Source organism: Biomphalaria glabrata, chromosome 17 (genome assembly GCF_947242115.1).
Source record: "Biomphalaria glabrata chromosome 17, xgBioGlab47.1, whole genome shotgun sequence".
Classification (NCBI taxonomy): Eukaryota; Metazoa; Mollusca; class Gastropoda; family Planorbidae; genus Biomphalaria; species Biomphalaria glabrata.
The window spans coordinates 14,173,071-14,198,645 of NC_074727.1; the positions used below are offsets into that span (position 1 = coordinate 14,173,071).

The 25,575-nt window shown below is 38.3% G+C and overlaps 1 protein-coding gene across 5 annotated transcripts in view; it reads right to left on the reverse strand.

The window, feature by feature from the left end:
• The window catches only part of LOC106070128 (two pore potassium channel protein sup-9-like), a 169,141-nt gene that overhangs the window by 64,520 nt on the left and 79,046 nt on the right, over window positions 1–25,575 (reverse strand). For 4 of the 5 annotated variants that reach the window (XR_008775570.1, XM_056015355.1, XM_056015356.1 and 1 more), the window contains one exon: window positions 17,524–19,192. Coding sequence is in view for 4 of the 5 variants with exons in the window: in XM_056015355.1 (XP_055871330.1) it covers window positions 17,524–17,815 (292 nt within the window). In the remaining variant the exon portion in view is untranslated. The remainder of the gene's footprint in view (window positions 1–17,523; window positions 19,193–25,575) is intronic. The other variant, XM_056015357.1, reaches the window with a different exon arrangement.

The window sequence follows — 25,575 nt, forward strand, 5'->3', positions numbered from 1 at the left end:
ATATATTATTAACATAAGTAATAAATTCGTATACAAATTGTGTGAATTCTATACTAAAATTCGTCCGCCCCCCGGGGGGGGTCGGCCGAGTGGGGGGGGGGGGCGATCGCCCCTACCGCCCCCCCCCCTGGATCCGCCAGTGATTGGGAGAGATTTTGATGTAAATAAACAAACTAAGCAATGTTCAAGGACGCCATATTGAAAGGTCACTGTTGCCAACTAAATACTACAATTTAATTTGTGCTACCAGCGAGAAATCTAAAACATTTGATGCTATGCTGAAAAATAATACTAAAAGGAGCCGCGATGGCTGAGCGGTAAGGCGCTTGGCTTCTGAATCAGGGTCCAGGTTCGAATCCTGGTGAAAACTGGAATTTTTAATTTCGGAATCTTCGGGCGCCTCTGAGTCCTACCAGATCTAATGGGTACCTGACATTAGTTGGGGAAAAGTAAAGGCGTTTGTGCTGGCCACATGACACCTTCGTTAACCCTCGTTTAAATCATCTGCCCTAAAAACCACAAGGTCTTAAAAGGGAACTCACTAACAAAAGTTCCATGAAGTGTACACCGGATATTTGTTATTTGGATTTGCCTCTAGTTATGAAAATCTTTTATACCTACACTTACCTAACCTCCAATCAGAGCCGGTCTTAGGCCACTGCAACCGATGCGGTCGCAGTGGGCCCCGCGTTTTCATAGGCCCCGCGCTAATTCTAGGTGTAATTATTAAATTGCAGAATATATACGAAAAAATCATGGAAATCTCCTGAATTTATAAAAATCTCATAAAAACGCATAAAAAATCTCCTGAAAAAATACTAAAAATTGTCATTTGTGGGTGTCATTAATTGCGGTTAAAGTCAATCCTATATATATATATACTCTTTCTTCTTTGAGACTTTCTACATCTTAACCAGAATTTCTTTCAATACAATACGTTCCTCTTCCTTTCCACTAAACCGGAAGCTGAGTGCCCCCAATAGTACGCTTAGTCCCTGGTTCGGAAACGCTTTTATAACTTACCCATACCATCTATTTTTAGCGTGAGGTGGAAGGGAAGTAACTCGATTGTATCTTAACATCGCAGACATAGCGTTCTTTTAAAGACCATCAGCAGAGTGACACGAGTCTAGCACTTCACTATTCCCGGTGGGATTGGAAGGCCAGGGATGCGACGTCTGCATTTATCAACGTCTGCAACGTAGGAAAAAAAATTGCTTAGTTGTAATACATCTATGGCTGCTCCTACCCAACTAAAAAGGGGGCTTGATTCTTCTTATTATAAAATAGTAGCATTGAAGCCAATATATGGCTTTGAACATGTTAATGTGTCTATTTACACAATTGATCTCATATGTCTATTTTACCAACTGATATCAGGTATCTATTTTCACAATTGATGTGAGATATCTATTTCCACAACTGATGTCAGGTATGTATTTTCACAGTGGAATTTGGTATCTAATTTCACAACTCATGTCAGGTATTTAATTATCGGGTGTTTAATCCTATGTCAGGTTTCTATTTTCACAATTGATATGAGATATATATTTCCACAACTGATGTCAGGTATATATTTTCGCAGTGGATGTCGGCATTTATTTTCACAACTCACGTCGGGTGTTTAATTATCTGGTATTTAATCGTCCACAACTGATATCAGGTATCTATTTTAACAACTGGTGTCAGGTTTCATTTTCCACAACTTATGTCATGTGTCTAGTTTTACAACTGATGTCAGTTATCAATTTTCACAAATGATGTGAGTTGACTATTTTCACAATTGATGTCAGGTATATAGTTCATAACCGATGCCAAACATTTCTACGACTCATGTTGGGTATTTATCATGTTATATCTAGGCAAAATAATAGATGAATCATCATAAATGAAAATTAAACAAAGACACGGGCCGAATGTGGACCGAAGTCCGTCGTATCGACGTCGCTCCTATAAATAGTCGCAGTGCTGGCCTCTCCAACGTTGACCTATTAGTGTGAGTGAGTGAATTGACGGCTCAAAACTACACTTCTGCAGCCAATAAAAACATGACGTTACCTAGATATCCCCTTGGGTCTGTGCCAGTCACTGACCTAGTGACACAAGGTCAATACTGAGACTCTTATCTCCAGCCTGTTCTTTTTTTTTCCTTCTTTTACATTTACTGGCTGGACACAGCGCCACATCTTCCCCAACCTCTATCTATCTCTCTCTCTCTCTCTCTCTTTCTCCGTTAAACACACACCCAGATAATGTCTGTCAGGAAGAAAATCATAATACAGGCCAACATGCAATTACACATTTTTCATGGACAGGGGCGTGGCTAAGTCAAGACGCAAGAGTTGGGGGGGGGGGGGAGGGGGAGTACAGTCTCCATGTGGCACTGAAACCTTTTTTTTTTTTTTGGAAAATGACACAAAAAATGTAATTAACAGAAATAAATTAAGTTAGATAATAACAAAGCAAGGTGAATAGTTACCATAAATTAAACCTAATTTAAACAAACAAAAAAAAACCATAGGAATCACTACAGCAAACTTTCGACTTTCTTGTTTCAAAAGTAGCACTGGCCTGTATAATGTACATCGAACTGGTCTTGTAATGTACATAGCACTGGCCTGTATAATATAAACAAGTCTTTCCAAAGGGACAGGAAAAGACACAGAGCAATGAACACGATCTCCCCACCAAGAGTTCCAGTGCTTTGGACTAATTTAACAAGTCGACTACAGTCCACATCTCCAATTTCTGTCTTTCAATTCTTCGATCAAACGCCAGAGATTTTCGTTGTCACCTTGTCGTATGGACTTTTTGCATGTATACCTTCTGTAAGTTTCAAGGCAGAGCAGATATAATCTAGATAATCAAGTCTATGAGATGGTATCCTTTATCGATAACTCTACCACAAACCGGCACATGGACCAAACGTCTATGCGGCACCCACCTATCACAGAACAAAATACCCTGCCACATTAAACAGACTTAAAGTTTTGAAACTTTCGGTAAAATCATCATGAAATTAATAAGATGTCATTATGGGGCCACTAATAAATATGTATGAAATTGACATAAATAATTCTGAAACTATTATGAAATCTCCATGAAATCATAATGAAATCATCATACAATCATGTTATAACCAGTAAAAAATCATCATTAAATCATATAATCACAATAAAATCATCATGAAATGGTTATGACATTGTCGTGAAATCACTATGACAACATGAAAAAATCACCATCAAATCATTATGAACCCCCCCCCCCCAAAAAAAAAAAAAATCTGTAACAGACATTACGACAGACTGACTTCTAGTTCAACTTAGAAGATAATTTCAATCATTTCTTCTCTTGTATGTCCCACAAACTTGTAAGTCGAGCGTACTAAGACTCGCGGCTCAAACATACGCATTTAATTAGATATTTAAATTAAAAAAAAAAAAAGATGAGATTATCTCCCTTGAATAACCATTTAAGCGGAAGTTGTAAGAAACTATTTCGCAAGTATGTTATTAGGGAATATAAATTATCTTCCACTGGCTTAGATTTTAATGTGTTTCTGCCCACTCCTTCCTGAACCCCCCCCCCCCCCCTTCCTCCAATTTAAAAAAAAAATCATACATCCAATTACAGTCATACACCATGCGCTAACACACACAGACACACACACACAGACACGCAGACACACACACAGACACAGACACACACACAGACACAGACACACACACGTGTATGACACAATAATCACTTCCGATCAAGTGAGCTTTCTCTCTCTCTCTCTCTCTCTCTCTCATTGGTTCTTTCCTCTCCACCGTCCTTTCAAAGTCGATCTCCCCCCCCCCCCCCTCTCTCTCTCCACATATATTTTACTTCTTGCTATGACGCTATTAAAGAGAGAACACGCTTCAGAACAGGTGAGTCCAAACCGAGGACGTGTCGGGGGGGGGGGGGGGGCACAGATCGAGAGCTCACTTCCAGAGATAGAGGCAAGAAGGATAAACACAAAATAAATCCCCCCCCCCCACGGAGCCCGACAAGCTGACCTCTTTTTTCACTCTCAGCTTAATTGCCACCTCACTTTCCTACCGTCACCCACAAGCCCTTCCCATTACTGCCTCAACGAGAAGTCTGAAAATTTTATAGCAAGGGAAGATAATATTTTGATTAAAATTTTCTTTTACTTTTTCTCTTGAAATTGTCTCCTTCTATTTTAAAAGTTTTTTTTTTTTTGAAACCATAATTTTTAGTTGCATTAAAAAAGAAGAATAGTAAATGCGTTGAGATAAGAACCCATCTTGATTATGACCTACACTCTTACATTATTTACGAAAAAAGAGGAAAGAATAGTTACTATGGTCTGTACTTGAACTGCTATATAACATCATACCTATTTGTGCGAGTTGCCAGCAATTTGCTATAGTACTAAATGCAACCGTCCCCCGGCTTAATTTCATATATTGAATCTATGTAATTCATTTTACACCATTTTTATGTTGTTTTACTCTTGTATAAACCAGCAATGATCGTTATATGTAGTATAATGACACGGTAATTCCACAATACCTTTCTTGGAAATGATTTCACTATTTGTGTACGCCTCAGTAGACGGAAGGACGGAACTTTGGAAGAAACCTAGACTGTAAATTATGAACCAGTCTTTAAAACGAAGTGGAGTTTCACATTACTCAAGTTTTACTGCGTGAAGTCACATAGACCCATTTTGTGAAATGTCAAAAACCGAGAATAACTCAAAATCTAATAGTGGCTACTCAACTAGCGACTAAAATGTCTGGGTTTAAAAAAAAAAAAAAAAAAAAGTAAAGTTTATCTTTCTAGATTTCTTTGGACGACGGTTAAAGACGGTATCACGTGACCAGCTAAACAGCCAACAGCCTTTAATTTCCCTAAGTAAAGCTAAGCACTCATTATAGTTGGGTGGAATTTGGGGCGTCCTAAGAATCCCGAAATTCAAAATCCCAGTCTTGAACGAGATTCGAAACCGAGACTCCTCGTTTCGGAAGCCAAGAACCTTAACACTCAACCACCACCACCGCGAAATGTCAGAATATGTAAGAACCCTCTACAATAAGGACGTAGAGCGGTTCTCAACCTTTATAGTTCAGCGAGTCTTTTTAACAATAGCCCACTATGCGGCTACCACAAACAGGGCGATAGCCGCATTTCTAGATCTATTGCTTGAATGACTGGGTTGATATCACCTAAAACGATCTTAACGCCCCCCCCCTGACCCACACTCACGCCCCATCCCCCCAAAAAAAACAGATGTCACTGGTCAAGACGTAAGCGTCTGTGTGTGTGTGCGTATATTTAGGTATTTCTGTGTGGAAACTACGACACGTATTGTGTGTATGTGTTTGAGTTACTTTTCATTTTTTTTTAAAGAGGATTAATCGTGTTGCGGCAGCGAGACTGACGGATGGCTTTCTCCCGTGTCACGGCCACAAAGCCACACAGGTCCACACCACCACGTATTAAGACAGCCTCACAGACACCCACACACGCCCCTGATTATTGGAGTGTGCTAAAGAAAAGTGCATCATATAATGTCTCAATTTGGCAGAGGTGATCTTCTGTTATGTGAAAGAGAGGGAGGGGGAGTGGAAAGAAATGTGTGAGTGAGTCTCCTGCACTACTCACGTACTGTCGAGTAGCTTTCAGGCCGCTGACTTCGTAGTAAACACACACACGAGACATTTATTTCTGAAATGAATAGACTATTGACTGACTGGTTATTAGTATTAGTATTATAATTGCTCTTATAAAGTCTTAACCGACTACCTGCGTACTACGTGCTTGCCCTGGAGTGGCAAGATATGTAGTTCACAGCTGGGGTTGAATAGCCAAGGGAAATACTGCATTCCTCACTAATCTTCGGACTCGAAGACAGGCCTTGCTATTATTACACAACGCTACTTTCGTGCTTACATCATGATCAGAGCGCAACGGTTCCAATCCCTCTTGTGGACCAGCGGGGGGGGGGGGGGGGGTCTGTGAGAATGCTTTCAGTATTGCTTTTAGGAGATCAGCAAACACAACTCGGGATTCGAACTGGAGCCCCTTAATAGGTAGCCACTCAGCAACAAAATTTGAAGGGGCCCCGTTCTAGGTGAGATCCACCACCGCTATACCTAGGTCAGCGCTTCTCAAACTTTGCCTTTACTGTAGGGAGACTTACCCTTTGACCTGCCATCACCCGCTACCGTCTGTTTCTCCAGTCACACATTTAAAAGCCAAATTTCGCTGCCTGTACTGCAGACCAACAGTCGAGTAAAGAGATGGATCCCCGGGCTTGAAAGCGGGCAGCGTTCGAACTCTGCACTATCGTAACGACAGACCGAACGCAAACCATGCAACCACCAGGCATCCATTCAGATGAACAGGAAAAGAAAGTCCAGGATTTTTACTCACAGTTATGTTTATTTTGTCTTTTTTTTTTTTTTCATGGCCACACAGACACACTGACATACAGATCCATAGACACACCTAACACTTAACTTTAATGCCAGATTTTAGTGTAAGCAGAAGTAAAAACTTCTACCTTTTTTTTTTGGCTTTTAAAAATGTAATCCGTTGTTCTCTTGGTAACCACTAAAACAACCTTGTGTATGCAATTAAAGCTACAATTCGCTAAATAATACAAAAATACATATATAAAACTTCGGATATAATCGGGTGTATGTGTTACTTGACACGTTTAAAGAAAATTATTAGATATTCTAGGCTTTCGACTTAATAATAAAGGTGACCTTGACAGTTTTGTTTTGTTTTCAAATCTCTGCATGTTTACGAAAAAATGTGGAATGTTGGCTGAATAGTGTCAGTTCACTGGATCCATTGTGTGTTAATAGAGATTGTAAACAAAAAAAATGCTTTTACTTTAACATCTAATAGCTGCAATGTTTTGTTTTTGTTTTTTTTAATTGCCTTCCGTCACTTTTTTTTTTTTTTACAACAGCATTTGTGACGAAATCTAGCAGACGTCAAGTCACCGGGGGTTGAGAGTACTTGTTGTTTTCCGTATTTCTTTTCCTTTTTACTCTCCAACCCATTAGCTTTTATAGGCGTAAAAAAAAAGTGGAAAGGTAACTCCTATGGGCCAGCAGACGACTGGAAGAGAGCACAAGTTGTAACACTTTCTCAGCAGACGATACTACCTGTGAAGACATTTTATCGGGGGGAAAAAAATCCTCTGCCTGTAAAGTGGGTTTATCTCGTCTGCCATCAGATGCACAACTTTTGCTTATCCTTGTTATTTTATTTTTCGTAGGCTTGCCCTCAGTATTTACTCTGTTAAAGGAGTGTCAACACTTCAAACTTCACCTTTACCTGTCTATCTTTATACCATAGGACAACAGTTCCGCTTCATTGATTGTCTTTTTTCTCTTTTCAATTACGCTCTCACATGTAGAGTTCCTCTTTCACACCTTGCGATCCATGGGACGGATGTCATCTGTGTCTGTGGTCCACGGTTAAGGAGGGTGTCATGTGGCCAGCACAACGACCAACCGGAACCCATTAGAGCTGGTTGGACTCAAGAGGTGCACGAAGATTCCGAAATTAAAAATCCCAGTCTTCACCAGGAATCGAACCACGGATACTGATTCAGAAGCCAAGCGCTTTACCCTCAGCCACTGCGCCTCGAACTCTCTGATATGGCTTAAGGAAATTAAATTCTCCTTAAACTCCAGGTCACGCCCCCTCGTCCTCCCCGCCCCAGTGTGCTTTGTCTGCAAAAATTATATTCCAGCCAAAAATGTAACAAAAAAATGTAAATTCTGCATCATCTGCACATGCCAACAAAAAAATGTAAATTCTGCATCATCTGCACATGCCAACAAAAAAATGTAAATTCTGCATCATCTGCACATGCCAACAAAAAAATGTAAATTCTGCATCATCTACACATGCCAACAAAAAAATGTAAATTCTGCATCATCTGCACATGCCAACAAAAAAATGTAAATTCTGCATCATCTGCACATGCCAACAAAAAAATGTAAATTCTGGATCATCTGCACATGCCAACAAAAAAATGTAAATTCTGCATCATCTGCACATGCCAACAAAAAAATGTAAATTCTGCATCATCTGCACATGCCAACAAAAAAATGTAAATTCTGCATCATCTACACATGCCAACAAAAAAATCTAAATTCTGCATCATCTACACATGCCAACAAAAAAATGTAAATTCTGCATCATCTGCACATGCCAACAAAAAAATGTAAATTCTGCATCATCTGCACATGCCAACAAAAAAATGTAAATTCTGCATCATCTACACATGCCAACAAAAAAATGTAAATTCTGCATCATCTGCACATGCCAACAAAAAAATGTAAATTCTGCATCATCTACACATGCCAACAAAAAAATCTAAATTCTGCATCATCTGCACATGCCAACAAAAAAATGTAAATTCTGCATCATCTACACATGCCAACAAAAAAATGTAAATTCTGCATCATCTACACATGCCAACAAAAAAATGTAAATTCTGCATCATCTACACATGCCAACAAAAAAATGTAAATTCTGCATCATCTACACATGCCAACAAAAAAATGTAAATTCTGCATCATCTGCACATGCCAACAAAAAAATGTCCTACCCAGTAATTTACAACTGTAACGACTAGCACTAGACCAACAACTACTGTAGATCATTTCATGAAAACAAAATGAAAGGCTTGAATGTTAATTATGGCCGCAACGATGTTGCCCACACACAAGTTTCCCCCGCTACAGCAGCCGATGTATCCACGGGAGCGGCAAGTGCCGATACAGTTTGGGATCAGCAGCATCGCAGGTTCTGTTGCGGTGTAGCACTGTGTGCTGCGAAACATCCAAGGGTCGCCTGCTCCTGATTTTTCCTCAGGGTTTACCTTCCATCAGTTTAACAGTTTAACAATTGTATTTGTTTTGCCACAAAGCGCAAGTGTTACAAAGGCAGTCAAAATTACAAATAACAATCTACACGTAATCCAAATGAAAAGTAATAATAATGTAAGTGCTGATATCAGTTATAATTTATAATTATAACAAGACAAGAAATGAGATGAAAAATAAAAAATCTAAAAATCGCCCCCTAGAAACAATGATGAACTTTTGGCAAAAATATATGGGCCGTAGCTGGTTCCTTGTCGAAATCAATGAAATTTAAGACAAGGATTTAAAAAAAACACAACTTTGATAATATAAATCTCGATATTTAAATTTTGTAATTGGTGACTACAGGTATAGTACAATGACTGTTGATGCATAATACTTAAGGAAGCCTTGAAGTGACTACAGAATAACAGATTAAACTATAATCTAAGGATCATATTGCCGAGTTTGTTTATCAAGTCATAAGACCTAAAGCACAAAACCCATAAAAGATAACATATAAAGATAACCTATAACGGATACCAGAAGACCTATAACAGATTGCATAGATTGCATAGATTATCTATAGCCGAAGACCAATAACAGATAACCTAAATAACCTATAAGAGAAGACCTAAATACTAAATAACCTATAAGAGAAGACCTAAATAACCTATAACATGACCTATAACAGATGAACAGATAACCTATAACAGATAACCTAAATAACCTATAACAGAAGATCTATAACAGATGAACAGATAACCTATAACAGATAACCTGTTTATCATATCGTATTGGCCCACCTAAAGATGTTCATTTACTCTCTCTGACGTCATGAAGCAGAAGACCGTGTGACGCCATGACACCTTATCGTTAACTCAGCACATTCGTTACACTTGCTCATTAGTAATTAGCCTCACGGTCGGTCCTACCTAAGACCGTGCACTGCTCACCAACAATTAGCCTTTCATCCTCACAGAGTATCCTCTCTTCAACCCCCCCCCCCCGGACCAATAACTGCTCACTAGGCGGAGCCGTAGGACTTGATTTTTTTTACAAGTGTGTGCGTGTGTGTGTGTGTGTGTGGTGGCGTACATGGAGACGTAGGTACAATTATATGAAGGTGGCTTGAAACGATGGGGAGGGATGCAGACGTGGTGGAAGGGTAAAGAGCATTGCACGTGGGGCTAACTGGTGTTGACGACGGCGCCACGTGGGGCGCGTACACGTATCATACATGCCACGAACGTTGTGCAGAATTCCCCCTGTTCCTCCCCCCCCCTCCCGTCACAGAATTTCGGCAGTTTTACAGGTGTAATAATTAATGTGAACAAACAGAAAATAATGATTTTTTCTTTTTTTGTGGTCTCAAGGGAGTTAACAATGAATTTATTTTTGTATATCAATATAATTGTGTATAATTATTTTAAAAAATGTATTGTATGTTATCGTAAGGGGGAGCTGAGAAGGTTAGGGAATTAGCTACAGATGGCTGTAACAGAATGTAGGGAGGGTTAGGGTTAAACCTCAGTTATTGACATATAATAATTAATTTGCGTATTGAACTTGCCTAGCTCCCTTGTTTTATTCTTTGTTAACATCTCTCTCTCTCTCTCTCTCTCTCTCTCTCTCTCTCTCTCTCTCTCTTTATTTTTTCGTCCATTCATCCATACTTTCTCATCAATTTATCTAATCTATCAAGTTGGCCTCCTTCAGTCGGTCGCAGGACGACTATAATTCACTTCGTAGAACACATATTTCCTATGGCTGTGGAGCCCTATTTTGGAGAGACACTCCCGTCCACGTATATCGCAGTTTAAGGTGGCCTTCGCTTTGGTGATAGAGGAGCCAGCTATTTTTCATTTGACTCGCTTCCAGAGCTGCGGCCCGTTGTTTTTTTCATTGCAGTCCAAAGCTTTCTTGGTCACCATCTCTCTCCACATAGTGCGGTCTAGAGCTTATGTCTTCCCAGTGGTCAAATCAATGTCCATAGCTTTAAGGTCGTGTTTGATCTCATGCACATACAAGAGAGGGGGGGGGTGAATCCACCACATTACTTTCAACACCTAAATCCTAGGAAAAATGATGAGTACCATATAACTAGTTTTAACCTCCGCCCACACTAAAAAAAAAAAAAAAGGTACTTGTGATCACAACACAACCAACTCAGCTACATATGAACTAAAATCCAGGAACTGAAGGAAGTTTTTTTTCCAAGTTATTGCCCTTTAGTGATGCCGATGAAAAATGACCCCCCCCCCCCTTTTTTTCCCCTTTTTAATTTTTTTTGTTGAAAGCTGTGACCCATCGCCTACAAAACTGCAAAGTAGGTTGTATTATGTAAATGGGAACGAAAAAAAAAAAAAACGCGTGCGAAATTGAGAGCAGACGTCACCCACCCCCAAAACAGTTCCAGAATTGTAAAGTTTACTCTACCGTTCCGGTTGATCTCCTGGGTGTCCTCACACCTGTCGAACTCAGGTGAGGTTTGAAAGCTGGAAAATAGCTAATAGAACGTTACTTAAATAAAAGAAACCACCGGTGTTGTCAATGCTGGGTATTTCTCCCCAACTTGAGTTGCAACAAAGCGCTATGAAGGATAGCAGCAGTCCCCTAGAACATTCGAGCTATTTATACCTTATAAGGCAAGGTCACGTGGTCGAAAATTGAAACTAATTGAAAGAAAAAATGAAACGCAAACACTTTTTCGATGTTAATCAAGAAAAAAGTAAAAGTCACACTTTAAATTTTCTTTTTGAAATGATGGCGAACCATTGCGTATCAGTTTAGCTCAAATAGCGCTTCTTTAGGTCAAGATGGAGCACCATTGCGGATCAGTTTTGATCAAAAAGGCGCTTCCTTAGGTCAAGATGGCGCACCGTTTCGCATCATTTAAGCTCACAGAGCGCTTCTTTAGGTCAAGATGGCGCACCGTTTCGCATCACGATTGACATAGAGTCTCCATGCTTACAAATAACAAATTCCAAAACAATACAAATATTTTACACTCGATCCAGACATTTCGTTTTGTGGAAATTCGCGCGCACAATTCTTTGCCAAACGATATTGGTTTCTTTACCGCTCCAGCTGCGTCTTCAATACGAGTATGGATGGATGCTATTGATAAACTTGTTCCCTTCTTGACTCAGGATGTATCTATTAGATGTTTACCTAGATGTACAGTTCAAGGACGCAAATAGTTTGCTAGATAAACCAAAATGAAACAACATGGACATTTTTGTTTTCTTCCTATCATCGAGGTAAAAATATGTTTTTTTTATTTCACCACTCAATTATTTTCTCATCTCATAAATATTGTGTTTCAATAAATATGTTACACTTGAAACAAAGTTTTAAAATAAAAAAAGAAAATTTTTGGTTCATTGTTTAGTCTATAGAACAGTGACGTATGGGAAAGCTGAGTTCGCATCAGATCAGACTTAATGGGACTGTGCCAAAATAATTTATTCACAAACCGGGCAATGTTTCTCAGCCACAATGTGGTGCCTGGGCAATCCTTCTCAACCATAATGTGGCGCCAAGGCAATGCTTCTCAGCCACAATGTGGTGCCTGGGCAATCCTTCTCAGCCATAATGTGGCGTCTAGGCAATGCTTCTCAACCATAATGTGGCGCCTAGGCAATGCTTCTCAACCATAATGTGGCGCCTAGGCAATGCTTCTCAACCATAATGTGGCGCCTAGGCAATGCTTCTCAACCATAATGTGGCGCCTAGGCAATGCTTCTCAGCCTCAATGTGGCGCCGGGGTGTGAACGATCGTTAGAGGAGACGATTAGTCCAATAGAGAAGCAAAGCAGAGCTCAGGCTGGATTACCTAAGGACCGAGTTCATTGCACTGGCGGGGATGGAAGAAAGCCCCAACAAAAATGTCACAATCTAAATACCGTTCCTAAAGGGTACACCCGAACGGCCGATGTGGTACAGGCTTTACAGAGAATAAAATGGGGGGGGGGGTCTCGCCTCTAGCCCCAGCGTGGTGAGATACGAACTATCGTTACTAGGGATGTAACATATTATTATTATCTGTTTGGAGCCCTCCCAGACGGAAGTTTGTTCAGATGAAATATTTGTTTGTAAAATGTTTTACATGTTTTCGGATGTTCTTTCAGAGTTGAAGTTAATCTCCTTCCTAGTCCAAAACTCCAGCAGGACGACGGGGAATGGCAGCGGACAGGGTGTGAACCCAGGACCATTGACAAGTTTGAACGACAGTCCAGCACGCATACCGCACGAACAGGCAGATGGGACCATGGAGGGGAGCTTCCATGGGCCTTGAGTTCCAAAATTCTTCGACTCTACACTTGGATAGTCATTTACTGTAATCTGCCTTAGAAGTACTCTACTTAAGGCATTTGAAGCTCCAGTCTATGGGGACACATTCTTAATACTTAAAGTATAGACAGAGGAATGTGATGAAAGGATTGTGGTTCTATGTTGAACTGATGACAGGATTGTGGTTCTATGTTGAACTGATGACAGGATTGTGGTTCTATGTTGAACTGATGACAGGATTGTGGTTCTATGTTGAACTGATGACAGGATTGTGGTTCTATTTAGGGCTGATGACAGGTTTGTGGTTCTATGTAGAGCTGATGACAGGATTGTGGTTCTATGTAGAGCTGATGGGCGCAGAGAAAATGGAGAGAGAAAAAAAAAGACTACTTTGAGAAGTAGGCTACTGAGAGATGTGTTGATGAAACAGGAGATTGTGTTTTACTACTACAGTTAATCACAGTAATCGTCTGCTTGTTTACGTTTCGATTTTTTACATCCGTTGTTTTTTTTCTTTGAAGTAATAAAATGCTGAAGGCACGGGAGAGAATAAGGGTGAGAAAGCGATACGGAGAAATGTGTGGCAGATATAGTGGAATATATGAAACACGCAAAAAAGATCAAAAGAGAAAGATTGGGAGAGATTTTCAAATTAATAGACTAAACAATGTCAAGGACGCTATGGTGAAAGATCTCTCCTGCCAACTAAATATAAACAAGCAAAATATCAAAAGTCCTTTAAAAAAAAAACTTATCTAAAGGGGAGAACTCCGCCTTTAAAACTATAACTATCAATAATTTACAAGTTATTTCCCTTATTGATATCAAACAAAATAATTAATTACTAGAAATTAATTAACTGATTGTTTAACTAATTGTTTAAAGTATCAGCTTGATTCGAGAATGATAGGGAGATATAGCGTTAACGATTATTTAAGAGGACTAAATCCATCAAATTTAGCCATATCTGTGAATACTGAAAGATTAGTTTCCCTAGCAGGTATCAAATAGAATAAATCATTAACAGTAAATAATTGAACGGATGGTTATTTTTTGTTTTATTGATTCATGTCTTGTTTGTGCCAATGAATAATTGTGTGCAAAGTTTGAACTTAAAAGGAGAATATTTGTAGGAGAATAACGTGTACAAATTAATTTATTACCAATAATTAATTGACTACTTGGTGATTGTTTTATTGAGTCATGTGTTGTTAGTTACAATAAATAATTATGTAAAATTTCAACTTGATCCGAGATTGGATTTGGGAGAAATAACGGGTACAAAATAGTACAAATATATAAGGGGACGAAACCCCACATATTTAGCCATATATGTAAATACTGACAGATTAATAACCTTTTTTGGTTTCAACCAAAAAAATAATTACCAGTACTTAACTGACAAATCGCTTATTTTTTTTTTATTGATTCATGTTTTGTAAGGTACAATAATTTTTTTTTTTTAATTTTCAACATGATCCGAAAATGGATGTGGGAGAAATAAGGTGTTCAAAATATATACCAGACAGAGAGACAGACAGAAAGACAGACATACTGAGTTGATATAAGCTTTGTAAAAGTACGTTGTACCACAAGTAAAACCGTTTAGACATTTGTCTCTGCAGTTCTAAAAGTATTGTATCATGTGAAAGTGGACCATATATAAAATATCTAGCTTAAATCACTTGACCAATACCCATCTTTGCCAATCTTTCAGTAGCGCACACAGACTATACATCGACTCAAATGTCTCTAGAATAAATATTCATATTGTAATTGCTACAAGACACCATCTATCTCCTGTGACAGGTGTGAACGTTCAGATGTAACCTTGGAGATGACATCATTCATCTTTGAACTAAATTCATTCTTATATCTGTCTATCTAGTTCCGAAAGATTAATCTATCTAGATCTACAATATCCACTAAGTCTGCAATATCCATCTATCTAGATCTACAATATCCACTGAGTCTGCAATATCCATCTATCTAGATCTACAATATCCACTAAGTCTGCAATATCCATCTATCTAGATCTACAATATCCACTGAGCCTGCAATATCCATCTATCTAGATCTACAATATCCACTGAGTCTGCAATATCCATCTATCTAGATCTACAATATCCACTGAGTCTGCAATATCCATCTATCTAGATCTACAATATCCACTGAGTCTGCAATATCCATCTATCTAGATCTACAATATCCACTGAGTCTGCAATATCCATCTATCTAGATCTACAATATCCACTGAGTCTGCAATATCCATCTATCTAGATCTACAATATCCACTGAGTCTGCAATATCCATCTATCTAGATCTACAATATCCACTGAGTCTGCAATATCCATCTATCTAGATCTACAATATCCACTGAGTCTGCAATATCCATCTATCTAGATCTACAATATCCACTGAGTCTGCAATGTCCATCTATCTAGATCTACAATATCCACTGAGTCTGCAATATCCATTTATCTAGATCTATAGATCTACACGATACATCTGTCTATCTTGTTTTACATTATCTATTTAGTTCTACAATTTACGAGATCCATTTTTTTAATCGTAAACAAATAACATTTAGCCACGTGATAATATTGATAAAACAATGAAAATTACCTATCACGTGACAGCCTTTATGGATTGCGTAATTTGTATAGAAGATATAGAGAACGACGTGGCAAAATGCTGCTTGTTAACGATTGGTGAATGAGGTCCATTCGGAAAGTAAAAATCTGAATGCACTTCCTTCTGCTAAATAAACGTTAACGAAACAATTCAGTTCTAGATTTAGATCGTCTAGGTAGCCACACTAATATAACTACCCTCAGCAGGGTTAGTCTTGTCGACCAAATGACCAGGAGATATATACACTACTAAGTGTGTACGTTTCTCCTTCGTTCCCGACGTTTAGTTGGCGCATCTGTTCAGATTGAATTCACTCTTACTGCTCGGTCCCTCCTGTTATGGAGTGACGTGTGTGTGTGTGTGTGTGTGCGCATATGTTTCTATGGCGACGCTGGTAATCGGTTAGCGATTGATTGTGAATGATGCAAGATAATCGGCATTGTCGTCAGCTGACTTAGGTAGAACAAACGACTCCAGATTGCCAGAGGGAAAAGACGTGTTTTTGTCGAGAGATTTTGTTCAAATTATCATTACTCAAGTCTACTACATTGATTTAATTTGTCTATATTGTATTTAAAAAAAAAAAAAGTTAAATTTAATTTTTTCACAAAGAAGTTATAGAAGTAATTTCAAGTTTTTACAAATTAGGATATAACACGTCTATAGCAATGTAATTGTCTAACAGCAATTTGGTGCTACATGTCAATGTCCGTATACAACACCTCCCCCTCTCCTCTCTCTCTCTTTCTCTCACTTACTATCATTAATACTCTAATTCCCACGAACAGCATCAAGCAATCAGATTTGATCTCCTTTCAAACGCTAGCAACACAATCTCTAGCATCTATTTATTTTCTAAGTCTACTTCATCAAGTGTCTAGCAGCCTTTAGAACTAGACAAGTTACTCTGTACGTAGGGATCTCAGCAATTTTGTACTCATTAAAACGGCTCCTCCATTTTTTTCTCTCGCGGGAAGGTCGAATCGGTTCATAAAAATAAATAAATAAATAAATAGAATAAACTAAAACTGTATTGATCATAAAATCTCTGCCTGAGGGTCAACTATAAACCGATCTAGTGCTTAGCGGCCTTCTGTGGTGGGGATGTCAATAAAGTATGGAGCGGGGGTGGCACTCATGTAAGGGGGAAAAAAGTTGAGTATGGCGACTGTTTTCACATAATGTTGTCTTAATATGTGCACTTACCTATATTAATAATCTCAGTATAATGTATGCACTTACCTATATAAATAATCTCAGTTTAATGTATGCACTTACCTGTATAAGTAATTTCAGTATAATGTGTGCACTAATCTATATAAGTAATTTCAGTATTTGTATGCACTAATAAGTAATCTCAGTATAATGTATGCCACTTACCTAAATGAAAAATTTCTGTGTAATGCATGCAGTAATCTATATAAGTAATCTCAGTATCATGTGTGCACTAATCTATATAAGTAATCTCTATATAATGTGTGCACTAATCTATATAAGTAATCTCTGTATAATGTGTGCACTAATCTATATAAGTAATCTCTGTATAATGTGTGCACTAATCTATATAAGTAATCTCTGTATAATGTGTGCACTAATCTATATAAGTAATCTCTGTATAATGTGTGCACTAATCTATATAAGTAATCTCTGTATAATGTGTGCACCAATCTATATAAGCAATCTTAGGGTACAGAATGTCACTTACCTATAGTAGTAATCACAGTCAGCGCAAAATAAAAAGCTCCGGCGAATTTCCACTGGGTCCCGGCTTTGTACGGCACGGAGCGAATGATGTTCCTCCGTAGCGTCTCCAGGTCGTCCCTGGAGATGTTGTACTTGTCCCGAATGCTGCTCTCCTCCTTGTCTAGCTCCTCCCTCTTGGAGGTCTCGAACTCACTCTCCAGGGCGTCGAAGACCGCCGCCCCGACCAGCAGGTAGGTGAAGGTACAAACAATCAGGGAGAGCGTCCGAACGTTTTGTTTTTTCATTGTGAGCATGGGGACGGGGCGAGAGGGGTGGAGGCATGGGTGCTCTCCGCCCTGCAGGGGGGTCTAAGGACCATCGACTTTTTGTTTGTAATTGTAGGACCCCCTTTCTTTTGTTTCTTTTATTATTCTGAGTAGTTTTTTTTTTTTTGTCAGTTGAAGGAAGCTGTAAGAAACGTGAAGTTTAAAGACCTCTGTATCCCAAGACTATGATTTGGTCTTTTCGTTATTTGCTGTAGCGACTTGGATTCACTACAACCTTCTATATCCAATCCAAAGGTGTGAACACTTAATTATACACTATCAACAAAATAACTATAAAAAAAAAGACCCCGCCACGTGAAATCATGAACTCCTCGAAAAATGATCATTTACCTGTTCACCGATGTATTGTAAGCTACGGTATTGCTATTTATACAACTCTATCTACAACAGTTGTTGTTTGATTACGTATCATACAACATTTTAAGTTGGCAACACATTGTGTCAACAAGTTTTGCAAGTCAATAAATTGCTACAATTACGTTCTACTTTGTTTTGTTTAGTATTTGTTAGTATTTGTGATCGATTAACATATCAATTTTGCTTTAAAAACAATTAAAATTGTATATTTTATAAATTTATTAAACACTCAACATAGTCATTTGATTTTATTCCAACCTTTTTTCTTTAGAAATATATGATTTGTTAAAAAATAAGGCACATGTTAAGCCTAAAATAAATCAATTTTCTTGATTATTTTGTGGGCTTTTCATAACTTCTATTATTGCAACAATTTGTAACAAGTAAATTCCTTTATGTTTATACCCGTTTTGCTTTTAATATTTGTCTTTAATTATTGAAAATTTAAATATTTAAGTATGAACATTGAGGAGATAGAATGAAAAGGAATATTAAAATTGTATCCAATCCCTTTACTGACAAATTTTAGATCCCTTTTTTTCAACGAGTCAAAGAAGGAGGTGTTACTCTAGTTTTGACGTCATAGTATGGCGACTGGTACAATTTTCTACTTCCGTTTCCGGTGCGATTCGAAAAAGAACTTATAGAGAAGATTACTTTTGTGTGAATCGTTGATTGCTCCTCATTCAGAAGCTACATCATCATGGACGTCTCACACACGTTTTTTTCTCTTCTAAATGTATTTCTCCCAGTTAATGGGTCCTATTTAAGCGGCACGAGCTCATTGCAAGACGCCACGGCCATCTTGGATCAACCCAGTTTCTTTTTGGAAGTGTTCATCACAGGAGCGATTACCCGCATCGTAGTTTCAAAGAAGGGGGATAATCAGCCAGGCCTCGACGCTTCCCACTGGTCTGCTGCAGTTCATTGTTTCCGGTGAATGCTTACAAACCAGGAAGTGCCCAAATTTGGAAGCAGTGCTGAACTCTGAAAAGACAAATAAAAAAATAGAGAAAATATGATTACACAACAGAGGCATGAGTGGATGCATTGAAGAATTATGGTTCAAGTCACATTTGAAGAAGTAATTATTTATTCGCGTAACGTGCTTTGTAAGCAGAACGAGGCTAAATAGTCAAATAAGATTTCTTCATGTTTTTCACACTTCTGTTACGAGACTCAAAAAACAAAGATTGGCTGCTGCAGGGGTGAACTATTGTAACGACAAGCTTTGTATGTGCACTCAGCCTCGTTCTGAAAGCGAATCATGCTTCCCAGAGATCTTAAGTTTTTTAACTCTATCTCTCCGTAATTATTTTCCGCGCTCAGAAGAAATCATTCATTTTTTCCATTGGTATTTCACTAGTCTGCTAGGGTTAAACTTCAATAACGTTTTTCTTTTTAATCAGACAATGTTATAATTGGTAGAGAGATACATTTAGGCCCTTTTCATATAATACAAATAAAAGTTTATGAACCCAAAAATTAAGTTAATTTAATGTGGTCAAATCAAGGAGGGAAACGTCAATCAGGAGAGAAAGAGTTAAAGCCTGCTAGGTACAAACTTAAACGTTTTTGTTCTCTCCCTTGTATGTACAGAGAAACCACTGCTATGGTTAGGACATAACGTGATCCTGCGATCTATACCTACGGCCTCCTTCAGTCGCGAAGCGGCTATGGACCATCTCATGGAAATGAGATGAATTCCAGGGCATTGGCTGTGGTCGGAAAGATATCGCCACACAGCAGTTCCCCTGTCTCCACGCAGCTAATGCCGATACAATTTGGGGTCAGCGAAATCGCAGGTTCCGTCACTAATGAAGATTATTATGTGTTAGACCAAACTTCCAGCATGATTGTAGGCCAGTGTTTCCCAAACTGTGTTCCGCAGGACCCAAGTGTCCCACGAGGCCTGAATAGGTGTGTCCACGAACTACTGCAATAATTAACTAGTAGGCCACCACGTGATCTAACCTCTCTAAAAGAAAATGAGCAAAGTGTTCCGCTAAATACTCAGCACGTGTGAAGTGTTCCGCTAAATACTCAGAACGTCTGAAGTGTTGATCAACTGAAAATCTGAGAAATATAATTATTGTGATAAAGAAAAATATTCAAACTAACATCAGTAATTGCAGATCGTGTGTGTTGCCCCATCGGTACAACAGACAAGTTGAAGGTGACTTTGGTGATGATTGAAAATTTCAGGCCAACATCTACTGATAGATTTTGTTCACCACAAGATACATTACATACACTATATATGGGCTAACTGCTAGTGATATGTTCAATACATTGTGGAAAAACTATAAATACCAAGGATGAGGGGAAGGAGGAGGTGGGCAGCTTTTATTTTCTTTAATATTCTCCGTAACAAGAAAGTTGAACCATAGTCGGCAACTTGCGCCACCCTGCAAAAAATCCCGCGGCGCCCCTGAAACTTAAACTAGCTGTTTGGAACTATAAGACAACGACGAACTACATCAACACTGACCATGCAAATTTTTTTTATTGCTTCTAATAATAACACTCCCCCCCCCCACACACACACACACACTTTCTTCATTATAACAAGTACATCCAGCCACGGCATATACATCTAAATGTTATATAGACTTATGTACCCTATATTGCTGGTCCAGTCCACCAAGAGATCAATAACTATGATAAATTGTGTCTGTGATCAGATTTAATCAGAGTGAATCAACACTGTGCTACTGCCCCGTTACCTAAGTTTCAGAATCACGTGACTAGAGGGGACTAACTGGCAGGAGTCCGGAACAAAATGGCGAGCGAGAGCCTCCTCTGTTTTTTGTTTTGTTTAGAGTTGTTGTGGGCTTTGCGTGTTCTTTATAATGAATAATCCAAAACTATAATGGACACTAGGATCAGTACTTTGAATACGTGATAACGTTAATGATAATTTGTCTATCTGGTGCGGTGGTTATAGAATACGAGAAACAATTATTTATCACAGTATCCGAAAATACTGTAACAATGTGTTTATTATACACTAAATAGTTTGTATGGGGACAATGTCTCAATTCAAGCGTGTGCTGAATATAAAATAAGAAGCTTGAATAAAGAAAACAAAAAGTTTTGTTAACGAAGCTTTAATTTTATTTTTTAATGCAACTTTTCTTTTTTAAATTGGGAGGGAAAAACACGTCAAAGGAGAGGGAGTGCACACGGCATATTTTGTCCAGGCCTAAAGAGGTTCATGTTGACCTTCTAGAGTTAACGCACTTGTACGCCAATCTTACTTTTTTTTTTCTGCAGCGCTGTGGAAGAATTGAGTCGGAATCACGGACAGTGGACACAGGAAGTCATGAATAATTGCAGCAGACGTGACCTCATAAAACATCAGCGCAGTCCCCCATTGTCTTTTCTTTGATTCGCTGTTTTATTTTTCTTTATTGTCATTTAGTTAGCAGACGACATTGAATTAAAAAGTTTGGGGGTGAGGTGGGGAGCAGGCTTTAAAGGCAAAGGTTTTAGCGGCTAAAGAACTAGACCTTTGAAAACAGTTTGGCATGCAAAGGGGGGGGGGGGCGAGAATAAAACTGGGGATACCTGGAGGTAGGTTTGTTTATGAAGCTCATCAACCCTTTTCAGCGATTGGTTGAGGGCTCCTTAGCCTTAGGGACTAATGTACTTATACTTGGCATTTTGTTTTATTAATATTGTACATCTGGAGGATAACTTATATTTAAAAAAAATCCATTTGAAAAATTAACAATGCTTATCCAAGAGGAAGAACTCCGCACTTACAACTATATCTCTCAAGAGTGTAGAAGTTATTTCCTTTTTCGATATCAAAATAATTAATTATCAATAATTAATTGACAAATTGGTTAATTTTTGTAATTTATTCATGCTTTGTTAGGTGAAATAAAAAATCAACTTGATCCGAGAATGAATGTGGGTGAAATAACCTTGTACAATTATCTAAGGGGGCAAAACTTAACATATTTAATCATAATAATAATATTTTAATATCTGGTGTCATGATGATAGAGGTACACAATCATAACATTATCTGTAAGTAGGTTATGATTATCTAGCTACACATTCAAAATCTTATATGTAAGTAGGTCATGATTATCTAGCTACACAATAAAAACCTTATCTGTAAATAGGTCATGATTATCTAGCTACACATTCAAAACCTTATCCGTAAATAGGTCATGATTATCTAGCTACACAATAAAAACCTAATCTGTAAATAGGTTATGATTATCTAGCTACACATTCAAAACCTTATCTGTAAATAGGTTATGATTATCTAGCTACACATTCAAAACATTATCTGTAAATAGGTCATGATTATCTAGCTACACAATTATTGACCATAACGACACTTTATCTCACATTGAATTAAGCAAAACCAAATCAAACACAGGCGTTCAGGGACAAAAACAGAGACCACTATATGTATAAGCTATTGATTGGCAAGCGTGCCCTGTATCTACGCTAACCTAGCAGACTAGATGCCCGGCCCGGCAACCTATAAACTTCCTGTTTTCAATTATCGAATGTAATAAAACGCAAGCCAAAAAGAGTTTGTCAGATAGAGGGCACGGCCTATTTTTAGCACATTTCGGAAATTCGAGCGGCTTCCCTGACTCCGTTCGGTCTAGTCTGGTTTCACCGAGCAACGCACGAAGCTCTCTCGACAGAACTCGGCTTTTTATGTGATAGCTAAATGTCTGAGGTTCGGACCTACCCAGCAGTGTCAGCTATTAATAATAAAGGCCATATAAGAATCACGATAGTTCTATTTATTTCAGCAATCTTTATTGACTGCGTTTCATAATATGTTTTTTATCAATCTGTATTTATAGTAATGTTTCTTCTTTTAAAACTGTTTACTTTGTTTTCTCCTGTATTAACAAGCACACAAGTTGTCCGTTTTAGTTCTTAAAGGTCAAATGTCAAAACCATTGGACTCTTTATCTCCGGAATTATATTCCACGTTCGACAGTATTGTTCATATTTCATATTTGTTCATTCTACCTTGTTATGATTAAAAATCTGCATTAGCGGCTATCGTTTCTTTGGACGCATCTGTAAAGGTCATCTATCTCTGTGGTCCACAGTTCACGAGTGTGTCATGTGTCCAGCACAATCGCCTTTACTTTACCTTAACTAATGTCAGGTACCATTAGAGCTTGTCAACTCAGAGGTGCCAAAGGATCCCGAAATTAAAAATCCCAGTCTTCACCAGGATTCTAACCCGGGACCCCCGATTCGGAAGCCAAGCCATTTGCCACTCAGCCACCGCGCCTCAATCTGCGTGGAGAGGGAATGGGGGAACTGTTGCTTGGGCGACATCATTCCAACCATGGCTAATGACAAGTCTGCCAGAAGACTTTTATTAAATCTCCACGAAATAATCCATAGTCAGTTTTGGTATATGTATGATCATAGAATGAGCTACATGACCTATACCTTAAACACTCAAAATATGTTTTTTATTTGGTTAAATTTATTTGTATTTTAATGCTCAAAAGACATACCAAGATACCTCTTACATTTGGATTCGATTTTGCTTAATTCAAAGTTCATACTAAAAGTTCATACTAACAGTATACCTTCTTAAGCTTCCACAAGGAACATGTCTATAAATAATCAAGCATTAAAACAAACACAACATACATTTGCTAGAGTTATTTTATGCATCACATGTTTTCAAAAAAAAAAACAAAAAAAAAACTGGAAAGGAAATCATTTGTCCAAACATCTAGACACATTAATTGGACTCAGGCCAGGAAAGAATTTTGATTTTGGAGTCAATTAAAAAGAAAAGATAAAGATAAATATGTGAAAGTAGAAATTAGACACGCCCCCCATTGACGTCAATGCCTTTTTTTTTTATTTGGTCATTTTTGTGTGTGTGTGCTTAATTTCAACACCTGGGAATTTGAAGCTATCAAAATATTAGTTTCTTAAAACTGACTCGCTGTGTTTAATCTAAGTATCTGAAACATTCGTGGGAAATATTATTGCACTTTTCAGGTGGCGTGTCTATAACAGCAATGAGAAACAAAAGGCTATTTCACATAGCACTTCTTGTCTCTGAGCTGACAATACTAATTGTGATAATTCCCCAGATGATGTCAAAATTAAATATCAGCATCACACTACAGTGGATCCCTGGACATATTGGCATTATGGGAAATGAAAAGGCTGATAAACTATCAAAGGTGGGATCATCTATGGAACAACCAGACAGACCTGCAAGCTACCTCACCCTAAGGTCAATGCTAGTCAACAATCACAAAGAGGAGAGGCTCAACCAATGGTCATCAGGAAACATAAGCAGAGCCATGTACAAAAAAATGACCATGCCAAACAAACTGGACATTCTTAACCCCCCCCCCCCACACACACACCCTTTCTGCAATCTTTCAACTAAGAACAGGACAAACACCTCTGTTAAATTACCATCTTAACAAAATAAATCCCACACAACTCCCCCTTTGAAGACACTGACACTAATCTTACAAAACAGTAAACCACATCCCTTTGAATGCTACTTTCTAATCCACCTTAGGCAGACCCTACTTCCACAACAGTCCAACATAACCAACACCCTGTACGGCAGTGCTAAACAACTGAAGAAAACAGCACACTATTTTTCCTTGGCAGTCTGCAAAATAGCTGACAGCTCAGCAGCTAAAAGCTGACTAGAAGAAAAAGTATCTGAGGACCTAAACAAAAGAGATGAACCAACAATTAAAGGTTGTTGCACATTGCACTACTCAGTGCTATCTTAGTATCTGAAGCATTAATAATGAATCTTCGAAGATTATTATTATGTCACGTGGTCTACCGCGTCATAGTTCCAAGAGAAGTTTAAAAAGGATATTTACTTACACATTGGTTTTTAGAGAAAACCCTGGTTTTCAAACAGAAGTGTGAAGGATGAAAGGAAGATAATTGTTCAATGATATGGTCTTATTCTATTGCCTGTTGGAGATGCTTCTATCTGACAACCTATAAAAGGGAGGTGACAAGCTCTAGCATTACAATAAAGTTACGGTGCAATTATTTTTTTTTTGGGTAAGTAAAACATCTGTCGTAATCTGTTAAATAACATTTTTTTATTGATTTTATTACAAGCTGACAACATGCAATCATCAGTGCATCTATAGTTAGAAAACAACCTCGTACTATCAGAGTCATATACTATATTCATAGAGAGAGTCCTGCTCTCCGCAGGCTCCATTTCAAGTGTTGCAGAGTTTTTCCCCCTCAAAACTATTTGGAGCCATTTCGATCGAGACCAATCATTATAGAAGGCCTGAACACTGGCTGCGACGTCACAACCCATGGGCAACTTAGACCAATAGCTCGTTGCCGCGTCACAG